General features: G+C 36.2%; 1 protein-coding gene across 2 annotated transcripts; it reads left to right on the forward strand.

Moving 5' to 3' along the window:
• Positions 1 to 5680: 5680 nt before the first annotated feature.
• Positions 5681 to 14563, forward strand: meis3 (myeloid ecotropic viral integration site 3). Of its 2 annotated transcripts, none has more exons than XM_057350959.1 (13): positions 5681 to 6234; positions 6595 to 6678; positions 8592 to 8731; positions 9481 to 9655; positions 9746 to 9796; positions 9884 to 9934; positions 10078 to 10227; positions 10310 to 10418; positions 11172 to 11316; positions 11916 to 12014; positions 12118 to 12176; positions 12755 to 12841; positions 12925 to 14563. In XM_057350959.1, the coding sequence occupies exons 2-13, from the start codon at positions 6667 to 6669 to the stop codon at positions 13113 to 13115; spliced, it is 1269 nt and encodes a 422-aa protein (XP_057206942.1). In that variant the 5' UTR covers positions 5681 to 6234; positions 6595 to 6666; the 3' UTR covers positions 13116 to 14563. The 2 variants fall into 2 exon arrangements, with proteins under 2 accessions (XP_057206942.1, XP_057206943.1); XM_057350960.1 differs by having other exon boundaries at positions 5683 to 6234; positions 11172 to 11317; positions 11938 to 12014; positions 12925 to 14562.
• The last annotated feature ends 656 nt before the right edge of the window (positions 14564 to 15219 follow it).

The following is a 15219-nucleotide window of genomic DNA, read 5'->3' on the forward strand; positions in this document are numbered from 1 at the left end:
CACTGACCTGCATGCTACACTGTTTGACTTTTCATTGTATTTTTGCGGTAACTCACTGGCAGCACTATTGCCAGTGACTTACTGTAAGTTCCCCTCTACCGTAGCTTAGCTGTATATGTACTTTACATTAATATGACTTTACTGCAACTTTTACAGTATAATATCAATACTGTAATATCTTTGTACAGTATAATACTCTTACCACAATTTGGCTTCACAGTATAATAACCTTATAGTAATTTTACTGTAATTATAACTTGCTAAATAGTATTGTAAAATGCATTCCTTCATAACAATTTTACATTTATTTGTATTTCATATTATTATACAATATGTGGCACTAGCAGTACAAAATCTCTATGATTAGTTTACATGAATACGGTAAAATTTTTAAATTCAAAATAAGTGACATGTCCATGTACAACAGTAATCTCTTTTATTCAGGACATTATTATTAGTTACAGTACATCCATTAGTAATGGCTTTTTTAACAATGTGATACAGCAGTGCCTGATGGCAACTGATAAAATCATAACAATAAATCAGTATCTTTAAGAATAATCAAACAATAAGTCACACACTGTAAATACAGCCAATATTATGGTTCAAAATCTATTATATATAACAAAACACACCAGTATAATGTTAATGAGTCTACAGGCACAAAGTTTACAAGATCCATTCTAGGCTTGTCTCTGTTCTGGTGCTGAACTGGCACTGGTACATTAGACAGATGATCTGAAGAGAAACAAAAAAGAAAATGTGTGAGAAATGGTCATAGATTTTCTCTCATTTAAACTGTCATTTAAACTCATTTAAACCAAAAGCCAATGGATATATTCTTTATATGTATCATTTCCTGTAAAATAGCATATGCATTGAATTACTCACCTCTGTACCATCACCCGCATAGTGCATGCTGATACTCCAGATTAACACACGACAAAGGCATACAGATGGATAGCTTCAAGACCTAGCCCTCAATGCTGACCATCCTGTAGGTTGCAGACATCAAAATACACCATGAAATAAAAACAAAAGCTCATTTATGGCATTTAATAGAATATCACAACATACTCTCACAATATAGAATTTTTCATATCTAGAATAATAACTTGTGGTCTGTGTTGTCACCTCAGACATCTTGGTGGATGTTGGCTGCAAATCCAAAACGTAATGCCTTTCAGATATTGCAAGTAATTTCTATAAAAGAGAAACAGAATAAATTAAATAAAGATTAGTACCCCTTCTTGAAGGCTACTTCGTCAACAGAAGAATGGCAATGATGTCGACCTAGTTGTACATTCTTTTGTTGTTCCATTTAAGGCTCTTCTGTTTTTGAAAACAAAAAAATGGGCAGAATAAAATTACTTGGTTGGTTGTAATTATATTATACATTACTTAGTTACTTACGCAGACTGCATATTTTAACTTTAAAAACACACATTCTCGACTAAAAAAAGTCTTAAAACTACTTTTTGTGACAAAATAACAGTGATATTTTAAACTTTAGGCAGTTTTACTGCTCCACTGCTAGCTGCTGCTGCGCAGTGCATGTGAGGAGATATTTCTCCTCAGCAGTAGCGTTAATATTTCATTGAAAATTTAACTAAGTTAAATAGTACAGGACTTATTAACATTTTGCTAGGTATTTTACAGAAAAATGATTTTTAGCAGTTCTCACCTTCTGTCTGCCGCTCACTCCCTCCGGTGTCGCTCTCAGTCAGACGGACCAACGGTCGTGCTCATGCCACTGATGCCAGGGTTGCCAGCTCTGCGGTTTTTACACTAAACACGCTTTCGCAGTAGTAAGTTCAAATTTGGCTTCAGGCTTGCATGCTTTACTTATCTTTTTCTGGATTCTGTTTCTTAAACAATTGCCAATTTAAAATGTTTCTATATGCTAAAGTTTAAGTGACACGTTTTTAATATCTTCACTGATAAAAGTCAGTCTTCAAATACAGTAACACTACTTTGTGTCAACAGTAGAATACTGTAAATTCCCAAAATACAGTGTTTCACTGTAAATTATAATATCACATCATAAATATACCCACAATGCAATGCACATTACAGTAATTAACAACAACAAAAGATTATAATATTTTACTGGCCATTTGTGGTAACTAACTGTAAAAACTACAGCAAAGTCTAACAGTGTAGGATTACGATGGCCATTAGAGTTAACGGTCATGTCAGCAGTGTTGACTAGCCTGGGTGGTCAACAGCAGTCACATCACTGGACATGTACACCAAACACAATTCAAATACCACTTCAAAGACAATTACGATGGTATTGTACAAAAACATATGTAGATTACTATGACACATATAATCATTTTGATGAGCACTGTAAAAAAATCCTGAACTGAAATTTTCTGGTAGCTGGGGCGACAGAAATATTCAGTAAAATATTTTTTTAAGAATGTCTTTCCTCTGTTTTCTTGTGAATTTGTGGTCTTTTTTGTAATTTGATGGTTTTTACAGTTTAAAAAAGGTCTTTGGGCATTAAAAAATAAAAGTAAAATTACATTTTTTTACAGTGAGTGTCTAATGACAATATTGTTTACGCACATTTAAGCAGTTCTTTGTTCAGTCTTAAACTTGTTGATAGACCGATTTCTCAGCCTGGGTTTGGCCATTTTATTAAGGATTTGGCCATTTGACACAATGGGTAGCCTTCCACCAAAAGCCATCAAACAAACAAAAATAAAATAATAAAAAATAAATAAATTAGATGATGTCATCATATTTAAACAATCACTTTTCAAGTTTTTTATTATTATTGTTTTTTTTAAAAGGGACTAATTGATTTCACAAATAGGTGCTAAATCAAATATTTCATCCAAACTCTCTGTTTGTTAAAGCACGTTGAATTGCCTTGATGTGACAGTAAGACAAGAAGTGCTGCAGATGCCAAGATTTAAAAATGTAAATAAACCAACAACAAACTAAAGGAATAAGAACGGTAAACAACCATCAATAGGGCTAAAATGGCATCCAAATGGTGAGTGTGTGACGGAGAGATCGTGACCTGAGGATTTGAGGTGAAGGAACCAGAAAACGACTCCCTGAGGGATACACAGCTCACAGCAGCAGATATGGATCCAGGTGTCAAAGGTCAGGTCTGAGAGACTGCCACGGCTTGTTTGGATGTTAATTTGAGAGGTCAGTACTTTACCATCATAAACTGTAAATGTAAGACAGAGGCCATAAGATCAATATGAAACAACATCAAGCTCTGAAATGAGGCTATATTAAACTTTTGTGATTGTGTGTATGCTTTTAATTAGCTTAGGTGTGTAACTTACATCTTTTTCACTCCTGTTGCTTTGGAAGCTTAACTCACTTATAATGCATTCAATAGCACGTTCACAACACTCATGTACAGCGACAAATGCCGCAGAACAAACATTCACAGTTTGGGAGGATGTGACAAGCAGGCACAAAAAAACAAGCAAACTTCACACCACAACACTAATGAGGTTATTCTCTCAACACAAACTCTTCTCACTTTCACTCCCACAAACATCCAAGTCAAAGACTTAAAAAGCACTGGTGGCAGTAGTCAGATTTTTAAGCGATGTTTGGGATATGACTAATTTAATTATTTATAAATATAATGCCATAAATACCATATTCATTTCACACAGAATGATGACAAAAGATGGTTGTATGATATAGCACATGTTAGTTACAACAGTGCTGTCCTTATTTTCTCACCCTCAAAGAAGACTTCTGTTCCTCTGTCAAACACAAGAGGACAATATGTTGATAAATGTTTACATTTAAGCATTTGGTAGAGTATGTGTTTCCTTGCTATAAAACACGTGACCGAGCAAAGCATGCAAGCATGTTGACACTGTTTATTCCTCATGCAATGGTCATACAAATGTCAGGGACTATTGTCCGTGCCTTTAGTATCAGGGCTATTGGTTGAGTGAAAGCAGAACTAAAAGTGATCATGGTTATATAATTCGGTTCTCCATAAAAAAATTAACTGATTCATAGCTCAATCGATATATCTCTCCATAGCTAAAAGGCTAAAAAAATATTTATTTGTTGCTTATTACTGTAATAATATTGTATAACTCATCATACGAGCAAACGTGCTCAACAGAAGATTACCGAAATTAAATGAATGTTCACTTACACCATATTTAAAACAGTAACCTAATAATAAGGCTGATAAATCTGGGCTGATATATGGTGGATTTGTATCTATGAACTCAACAAACCTTGAGAATTTGTAGATTTATATGATCTATTATTGTATTTTAATTTTCACACACTAACCAAAAAGCACCAATCCACAGTTTTGCACTACTTTTGGACATGCACCATGATAATTTCATGTTTTTTTTTGCACCATATTAATTATCTTGTATTTGGATGACGCGATGATACGATATAGGCCTCAGTATTATACCATCGTTTTTGCAATAATGTGATCATGAGTATCGTACAGTAGACTGACATAAAACATAAGTACATTTCGACAGCTCATGAATAAAATGACAAAACGCGTTACAAGTGGAAATACCCGATTAAAGGGCGCATTCAAAGGGCGTTGCTCCATTGAACGCCTTTACAATCGCTGTTGTTGCGCTGTTAATGCCTTTATTTAGCTATGATCTTCTCTGTTTGCCAGTGCCTCCCATGGGGTTGAAAGGGCGCAGATCCCCTGATCCTGCGCCTCGCCTGTGTCATGCCGCCCGTCGCCCGCAGTGCGCGTCAGTGCGGCCGCGGTGCGGAGAAGAGCGCAGCAGTGATTGAAGTGCTGACCGCCCGGTGAGAGCTCGCCCAGCGGGAGGAGAGTTTAGAGGACGCGTCGAATAATTATTATGTTATTTAAGGGTCATTTACAACACAAGACCACGTTTGGACCGTTGCATGTTGCTCTAAATGATTGTTATTCTGGTTGGCGTATACAGCAATCACACATTTAATGACTTAAACAGCGAAACAATTATGAAACACAAAACAATTCAGGAAACTAAAAGTAATAAAAAACATGGAAAGTCTTGCCCTAATTTTATATAGGCCTAATAGCCATGTCCTAAAAACATCGTTTAAGGTTAAAATCAACATAGCCTATGCCAAATTTTTACCATTTTCAATCCAAGACTAATTTGCGTGTTTCAAACAGCATGCAAAGGCGCGCATTTGTATAATTGACTTAAGATACAAACTGTTCAGAGTCATAAATAATAGGCTATATCACACTGCTATAATTTGAATTGCAATTAAAACAACTGCATGATAATGAGACTGTTATTTATGACGGCATAAGATAGTCGTTAGATAATTGGCTATTAGTGTTATCAACTGATTACAACCTGTTTCCATTTTAGTTGTGCCTCTGTTTTTCGGTTTTATTGCGTTAAGTATCTCATCAGTAGGTGTGCGATTGGTACGAAATTACGCAGTTCAACTGTGTTTGCACACATACTTGCTGCCAAACGTTATATTCATAAACTTTACATAAACAGATGCTGTACATGTGGTTACTCAGGACAACTGTGTGAGAAACTTGCATGCAAGTTAAACGAATAAAAAAACTTAACGAAGTTTAGGTAGTATGTATGCCGTTGAATTTGGTCATAGAATGACATTTATGTGCGACCACAGTGTATAATGCTTCTTGGTGCCACTGTATACGTAACATCTGATTGCGGTGCATGTGCTGTGATTCGCATGAGAGGAAACGCTTGTGCGTTTGTGTGTCAAAAGATTTACCATTGTAATTCAATGCATGAATCAAAACAGAGCTGCTTCAGACATCACTGGACGTTACAGCCTACCGAGAATTAAGACAATATGATTTTACATTGCAATAGCGACGATGAAAGCACGGGCTGCGCGCGTATGTAAGCATGGCGTTCAGATGAAATGAAAGGCTCTGCGTTTGAAATGCGCAAGAGTGTGTGTGTGTGTGTGTGTGCGCGCGCGCGCGCGCGCGTGCGTGTGTGTGTGTTATTCGCGGGCGCGTGTGTTAGGTGGGGAGGTGGGGGTGAGAGACCCCGTCGTGTTTTGACCCCCTAAACAACTCCCAGTCTCCCTCTCTCCCTCTCTCCGGTTTAAAGCTCCATCGCTCATTGTAGGGAGACGCATTTGAGCCTGACGCGTCGCTTCATGGACATCGACATCGACAGAGCGCAAAGGACACGAACGGACAGCTAACTGGATACTCGGGCCGCTCCACGTTGCTTCTGCTGCTAGACCTCTATTAAGGTGGGGTATCTCTAAGCCTTCTGATGTAGCCTATCCATAATGTAATCTATATTTTTAAAGGCTAGCCGTATCATGAGAATAACAGTGCTGGTCATTACGCGTGATGTAATTTATAACATCATTAAATGCGTTTCTCAGCCAGTCACTCTGGAAGAGTAACACAGTTATTTAGCTTGATAGTGGATACTTTTAAAGTGAACAGCAATGGACTTCTCTCGTATGCGCAGTATGCATGCGCATCACGATGCTTCAAAACCTCTAAACATATACTTTTTGTGCCGGAATATATGAGTGTGGTTTAGTGCGCGCTCATATTTCTCCATGCAAAGGATATAATATGATGTTGTTGTTTGTTTTTAGTGTGTCTGATCTGCCGGGTCTTGTGTGTGTTGTCCCCCGTCAGTGAGTGTGTGAGCTCGGCTTCCGTATCGCATGGAGAAGAGGGTAGGTCCTGTTTTCCTCTTCTGGGGTCAATTTTCTGATATTTCCAAGCAAAGGTTGCTGCAGTGTACTATTAATGGCCAAGATCATGAACATAGTTGCCTACAGTAGCCTATAAAAAGTTTATTTCTGTTTTGCCACATTTTTGTGCAACAAAAAGCATTTACATTAAGTCATTAACATGATATTATACTTCTCGTCATTATTAATTGCACATATAGTTATTATATTTTTATGTTTGGAACAGGCGTATGTTATACATTTACAAGACATTTCACATACATGTTTGAATTTATAAGAACAGATTTATTAAATACTACAACGATTACTCACTGATGACAGTTGTTGAAAAGCAATAACACAATATTTTTTTTTTGGCCATTGCTTTAAAAATAAGAACACATTTGTGTCTATTTTGCAAAGTGTTGTGTTCAACTTTATAATCTCTTAAATATACTGAACAAAACATGTCCATGGCCAGAGATCATTATTGATATCATTCATAAATGCAAAACAGAGTCTAGATCAGCTGGAGTAGAAAAAATGGCATACAGGCCCCAGAAAGGCAAATGAAGTCGGTAAGTAGGTCAACTTTTGTGCTACAGTGAGCGGGCAAATGGAGGTTCTTCACAGGCTGAGTGTCTTCATAAAGATTGTAGTTAGGATCTCATTAATTTATTATTAATCTATTCGATCTCAAATAAGCTCTTAGATTTGGCCCTGCAATATTTCTTCTCATTCTGAGTGAAATGAATCAAGAAATTCATTGACACTGATTGCACAATTTGTTGGAAATAAAAGCCTGATAGATTTACTGTATACTTTCATTGGTTTAAACCACTGAAGGAAGACTTGCCAGGTGATCCTCACATACAAACTAAAGATGTTGCTTTTACTATGTTTAATGTTATATTTGTGTGAGGTTTTGCATTCATATATTTGTGAAGCACTTGATTTTTTCAGCTGCGTGCTGTTTGACGTAATTTATATGACCTATATTTATAAATCGCACAATTTATTTTAAAGCAATACATACTTTTATGCATTTGAGTATATATTTATCATTAATGTGACTGTATTACATGTGAAATGAGATTCTTGTAGTTCACATGGTTGCGGTCAGCATGAAAATAATTATTGTCACGATGTGCTTTTTCATAGTAGTTTGATTTGAAATATGGTTTTATTATTCTTAATATTGTATAAGAGCAAAAATAAGTTTTTCTCTTTGCAACCTGAAAAATGATGCCAGATGAAAATCTGATCTGGTATTGAGCTATGGTGCAGTGAGAAATCAAATCCTTCACAGAAAGAATGTTAAACTAAAGCATATAAAAAATGGGTGTATTTTGCAGATCTGGCTTATATACTGTAATATTATTAGCAATGATTAATAATTACATACTAACATCATCTTGGAGTCGTCCAAAAATGTCTCCAACAAAATGTATGGATGTAGAAATAGATGTTTTTTTATATTGGTGTCCAAAAGTGTATTTCTTTTTGTGTTATGTTGTTTTGCTGATGATATCATCGTCTAACGAACTAAATGTTTCAGGGCTTGCGATGAATCACTATAAGATCATCTAATTAGAATAAATGAAGGCTAGATGTTGTGTTTGTATGTCAGAGCTGTAAATGATAAGTCCTGTGCTTTCTTCTGAGTTTATGTCCCTGGGTGACTGTTGCTTGGCACTCTGAAAAATCGCACATCAAAGCTTCCCATTTTTATTTATTTTTTTGAGGAGGAGAAACAATTAGCAGCAACTTCAAACAGCTTCTCGCTAACTGTTGATCTTGTACGCAGTTATAACCGTAACAAATCCCGCCACACACACAGCACACCTCACACTGACATCAGGCGGTATCCTTCTCTATTTCCAGTCTGGAGATACTTTACTCTTGTTGTGTTCCAGTATGAGGACCTGCTGCAGTACCCTGGCTCTGACGGCATGGCTGTGGGAGCCTATGGGGATGCGATGAGGTCACTTCCTCCGCCACACTACGGCCACAGTGTGCCTGACTCCCTCAAACACTACCGGGACCAAATCTATGGGTGAGATACCGATTACTCAGAGGAACCATCTGTAATATGTAGGACTGTACTGTACTGCAGCTTGACCTGAATTGACCCCTAAAATTATTTTAGTTTGTGTCACCAAGAAATAATATGAAATATTAGTGTTGACGAAAATAAAACAAACGTTAATGGACCACATAAAACAGATATTTTTTTATTGCATACTTCATTTTGTAGACTAAGATTGTTTTAGCCTTAGTACAATGATGAGTGAGATTTTTTGTGTAAATTTGATGATACTGAAAAAATCTTAAAGTGATACTTCACCCCAAAAATGAAAATTCTGTCATTGTTTACTCCCCTTGGAGTTGTTTCAAATCTGTATAAATTTCTTTGTTTTGATGAACACAGAAAGATATTTGGAATAATGCTTATAACCAAACAGATCTTGCCCCCCATTGACTCCCATAGTAGGAAAAATTACTTTGTCATTTTTTTGTTCTGTTGAACACAAAAGAAGACATTTTGAAGAATGTAGGCCAGCAAACAGTTCTGGGGCACTTTTGACTACCATTGTATTTTTTCCTACTATGGAAGTCAACCCGGGGGGAAAAATCTGTCTGGTTATAAGCATTCTTCCAAATATATATATATATATGTGTGTGTATATAATTTTCATTTTTGGGTGAAGCATCCCTTGAAGGTAGAATTAGATCTGCAGTGTTGATTTACTTTACTTTACTTTATGTGTGTGTGTGTGTGTGTGTGTTTTTGTGTGTATGCAGTCATCCTCTGTTTCCACTCCTGGCCCTGGTCTTTGAAAAGTGTGAACTCGCCACCTGCTCGCCGCGGGATTCCACCTCTATGTCAAACCCCACCCACCTCCCTGGCATGACCAATCACAGCGATGTCTGTTCCTCTGAATCGTTCAATGATGACATTGCAGCCTTTGCCAAACAAGTGTGTAAAAGAAACTCATTCACGTGTCCTAGAAAATTGCCTGCTGACAGAAATATCATTGCATACTGATCTCTCTGTTGATCCGTTTAGATTCGCTCTGAAAAACCCATTTTTTCAACCAACCCAGAACTGGATAACTTGGTAATTTTGCAAAAATCGTATTCAGTATATATTATTTGGTTTAATGAGAGGTTAATCCATGTGTAACCATTGTATGTGTTTGTACAGATGATCCAGGCCATTCAAGTACTCCGTTTTCATCTGTTAGAGCTAGAAAAGGTATGCTTGTCTCCCTGATGCTTACCATATAATTATGGTAGCATGGTATTTTCATAGTGCTCGTAAGAATCAAGGTTTTCCATTTGCAACAAGATATAACATTGTATTTTGTGTTTTGTGATCTTCATACTCTTCTGTTACAGGTTCATGACCTCTGTGATAATTTCTGTCATCGCTACATCACCTGTCTGAAGGGCAAGATGCCCACCGATTTGATACTAGATGACCGAGAGGGGGGTTCCAAATCTGACATGGAGGATTTTACTGGTTCTTGCACCAATCTGTCGGATCAAGTGAGTCGGTCGACATCTGACAAGTGTCCCTAGCGAAGTTGAGTGCATTAGTTTGACCGTGGCTCTCTCTGTCCTGAACCAGAATCAGTCTTGGTTGCGAGACCCCGATGACTGCGTGTCGACCCCCTCTGGCACCCCCAGTGTTTCCTGCGGTCTCACCTCACACAGTTTAGAAAACTGCAGTGATGCAGGTACCAGGTTTTTTTTTTATCTGCTTTTACACACAATAGCTGTGTTCATACAACTTACTGTGCAATACTATATAATGCTCACTGTTTTCTAAAAGTAGTATAGAACACAGTGTAAACATATAGGTAAAGATAAATGTTTAATTCGGCGAGAGGCATCCAGTTATGTTAAAAATAAAAGTGGATAATAGTTTTATAATTATGCTAATTAAAAAAAAATTGTTAACACTTTACAATATGGTGCTATTAGTTAACTTTAGAAAATGCATTAGCTAACAATGAACAGTATAGTTTTTCAGCATTTATTTATCCTTGTTAATGTTAGTTCATGTCAATACAGTTATTCATGTTTGTTCATGGTGCATTAACTAATGTTAACAGTGACAATGTTTGATTTTAATAATGTATTAGTAAATGCTGAAATTAACGTGAATTAATATAGTAAATGCTGTAGAAGTATAGTTTATTGTAAAGTGTTACCCAAAATTTCGCATTTAAAACATATTTATTTTTATTATTTTTTAGTGTTTTTTAATAAATAAAAAGTATTATCAGTTTTAAAATTTGTAAAAAATATTCTAGCTATACACTATGCTAAACTCCTTAGGAAATGTTAATTTGTAAATATCTTTGGATAAAATTGTCTGCTAAATGGATACATGTAAATGTCAATTTATTCATCTTTGTTATTGTTGATCAAAATCACACAATGGAAGAAAGACAAGATATTTCATTGCGCTTGTGTGTTTGTCTTAGGTGATGGGCTGGACGGTAGCGTGGCTTCCCCGAGCACAGGAGAAGAAGATGAAACAGACAGAGATAGACGAAACAACAAAAAAAGAGGGATTTTTCCCAAAGTTGCAACAAATATTATGAGAGCTTGGCTCTTCCAGCACCTATCGGTAAGAGAAAAAAAACGTCTCGTACCGACATAGTGTTTTTGTGTATATTTCTCTTGTGAAAATCACAGTTTTTCAAAAAAAAAATACTCGAAAATACAATTATTACATAATTACATGATATTGTTCAAAATAAACAAAAAGTGGATTGAACGGGATTGTGTTAAAATTCATATGAATATGAAGAGTTTGGTTCCAAAATGTTTTAAAAAAAATTCAGAAATCATGTTTTTATTATGTTTTTATTGTGTTTTATTGTGTTAGTTAGCTGTATTTTTTGTTATTATGGCTTAAATCAAAACAAACCAACTGCAGTTTGATTGATATTAATTGGAATGCATGATAAAAAACATGATTTTTGAACATTTTTAAAAACGTAGTTCTTTCATTTTGCAACCAAACTCTTTGTATATTTCCTATTACCTATTATTTTTCTATTTTATTTGTATTTCTTTGTTTGACTTCTCAATATTCTAATTTTTGTGTTTAATACAATTATTAAAGTACATTTATAAAATAATGAGCAAATGTTTGTCAGAACAGTTTTGTATATAGAAAGTACATGGTATGTTAATGATATGAATTGCATTGTTTATTTGTTGAATCCTGATGATATCTCTCAGCACCCGTACCCATCTGAAGAACAGAAGAAACAACTCGCCCAGGACACGGGTCTCACCATACTACAGGTCAACAACTGGTAAGTGATCACTGTCTTTAAAGAGTTCGCATAAATCTTTACCAGAAATGAATGTTTATAATCATTAAATGGTTGAATAAAATGGCCTCTCTTCTTCACTCAGGTTTATAAATGCAAGGCGCAGAATAGTTCAGCCAATGATTGACCAGTCAAATCGCTCAGGTACAGGTTATTTTCTGCATTTATCTGTTTATCTGTGACTTGTTTTCTAATCTGATGAAAATCTACACTGTAAAAAAGATGTAATTTTACAGAATAGTTCTGTTATTTTTTTTACAGATTTTCCACGGAAAATGTAAAAAAACTCAATTTTACAGTTTTTTACAGAATTGTATGTATTTTTGAAATACAGTCAAAAAGCGTCAAATTACAGAAAACGACCACAAATTTACAAGAAAAACGTGTGTGTGTGCGTGTGTGTGTGTGATTTTACAGGGAAAAAACTTTCTTTTACAGTTTATTGTCAGTTTAAATGTCCGTTTTTTTAACTAGATTTCTTTTTTTTACAGTTTATTTTTGAAATACAGTCAAAAACTATAAAATTACATAAAAAACAGCAAATTTACAATTTAATTTATATCCTTATATCCTATAATTTTACAGAAAAAATCTATATATTTTACAGTATATTTCTGTTTTCCAGTGCACTAAATAACGTTGGTGTGTGTGTGTGTGTGTGTGTGTGTGTGTGTGCGTGCGTGCGTGCGTGCGTGTGTGTGTGTGTGTGTGTGTGTTTTCAGGCCAAAGTACACCGTACAGTCCAGAGGGGGCGGCTTTAGCAGGATACGGGTTAGATGTTCAGTCTCATTTAGGTCTTAGAACAGCAGGTGAGAAGCTTTTCACTCAAACGCACGTCTTCTTTTCAATTTGTTGTCTCTCGCTCACTCTCTCTTTGATTCTCTGTTGCCAGGTCTTCAGGGAATGCCATCCCTACCCAGCGATTACCCCGGCGCCCTCCTGCCCCAGCCGGGATACTCTCATGCCGGCCCATCCCTGCATCCTTACCCCGGCCCTCACACTGCCATGCTGCTTCACCCGCCGCCCCACGCCCATCCTGCTGAACCCCTCATAGGGCAAGGTCTTGACATCCACGCCCACTAACGGGCCGGGCGCTTAAAGTGGGCTGGGAGGATACGTAGAATTGACTTTGTCCATCACTCTCACGGTACCTTCAGGACGCAAGCGCAGTCGACTCGCAATGACAATGTCTTAAACGCAACGATCTGGCACCCTAAACGTACAAACATGTTCATCGTATGCAGTCGACTCCGATGCAAATGCCTGAAAGACTTGTTACATTCCTTAGCCATTTCTTGAAAGTATTACTCTCTTATCTCCTCATGCTCTGAATGCACTCGAAGGAATACACTCATCTTTTAATTGCAACACTGCTGCGTCCGACTGAAAACCCACGTCTTCCTAAATGGCCTTAGTGGTGAGCTGAGTTTAACGTTAGGCCTTCATATAGCCTTTTTTGCCTTGCCTCCGAAGATCCTCTCGAGGAGCACACAAAGAAAAACAAACAGCGTATACCTCCTCGGTCAGGACCTAAGATAACCATATCAAGACGTCCTGAAATAGTCTTCTGTGATGAATGACTTCACCAAATCTTATCTCCCGAAACCTGTTAGGAACACATTCTTGGTATGTTTCACCCTGGAAAGAAAAATGCAAGAAATGAGAAGTTTTGTATGATCAAAAATCAAATAAGACGTGTTTTTTTTAATTAAAAAAGGTGATGTGCCTTTTCCAATTCTTTACTTTTTTAAAAAGTTTATTATGAAGAAACAAATGTAAATAAGCCCGTTCTTAAGAGTGTGAACATCGATGTGGTGCTATCAAAACATTCATCTGTACATTTAGATTTTATAAAACTGATTTATTTTCCTGTAGCAAACACAAAACTTCTTATTCTGATTTCTTTTGAAACTGGGGTGAAATGTGACCCGATCGTTGCTGTCAGGTTTTCGTGAGATTCACCCATGAAATGTCAGCCAGACACTTGGTCTTCCTAACTGTTCTTCTGTGAATATGTTGGTCTCACTGTTAGCATTAAACGTTATTTAATTAAAATTTTATGTTAAATCTATTTTTATATTTATCGGTATCCAGAGACTCGGTTACTCCAAAACATGACAGTAAAGTTACAATAATCCGAGTGCCACGGTTTGTGAATCTCTCAGTTTGATAAAGAAGTGAATATTTTCTTCAGTTCTTTGAAGTTTATGTGAATGTTTACCTGCTGAGGTCCTGACAGGCACGTTTTTGGTTTGCTTTAAAGGACCTAACTTATGTGACCGTGAAAATTCCTCAGTTTTCATCACGAAATACCAATGTGTTAAAGAATTTATCATTATGCTTTTTGGACATTTGTTGGACTTGTATACCTGAGCTCTTTTCTGTCATTCTCTTTTCTGCATTAAAAAATGTACTACAGAATGTTGATGATGTGTTTATGATGTTAAAATGCTGACAGCTATAATAATATTATTAAATCACGTTTTTGTATGTTTTGAGATCAAAACGTGTTTAGTTAACATCACTCTATTACTAACTAAAAATATCTGTCAATAAGTTTAATTCATAATTTACAATCTGAAGAAATGACATTGTTTATGTAGCTTAAAATAAAAAATATTTTAACTAAACTAATAAATATATTCTATGATGTAAACATTGTCAGTTCACGGAGAATAAAAATTCAGTTTGAAAAGCATTAATAAAAACAACTTTAACAGCAAAAGTTAACTCCTTTGGGACTTTACTGGTCATCATCTCAAATCTTTGGCAAATTGTTGTAGATGCATCATTAGTCCTCCGGCTCCGTGTGCACCCCCACCCGTGTCAACTGCTCTGATGTGATAGATGCAGCCTGCAGCAGGGGTCAGAGTTCACTCAAGGGTTAACAGGAAGAGGCCCTATAAGGTCACCCGTTAAGGTCACCCTGAGCATTGCTGCTTTACTTTCTGCTCTTAAATTTGTTTAACATCCATGGCCTTTCTTTCCTTATGCTTAATGTAATTCATGTAAAACGATCCTATTTAATTGTTACATTTCATTAAAAAAAAAAAACCTTGCTTAAATACGCTGCCTTTCTTCGTGTGTCATTTACATCTTTCATTTGTAAAGTATCCCTTCCACTAAAAATAAACAGTCAAATTAAATTTGTGAAATAAATAAATAATGAAAACAATTTGTACGTGCA

The sequence above is a fragment of the Triplophysa rosa genome, linkage group LG14 (assembly GCF_024868665.1).
Source record: "Triplophysa rosa linkage group LG14, Trosa_1v2, whole genome shotgun sequence".
NCBI lineage: Eukaryota > Metazoa > Chordata > Actinopteri > Cypriniformes > Nemacheilidae > Triplophysa > Triplophysa rosa.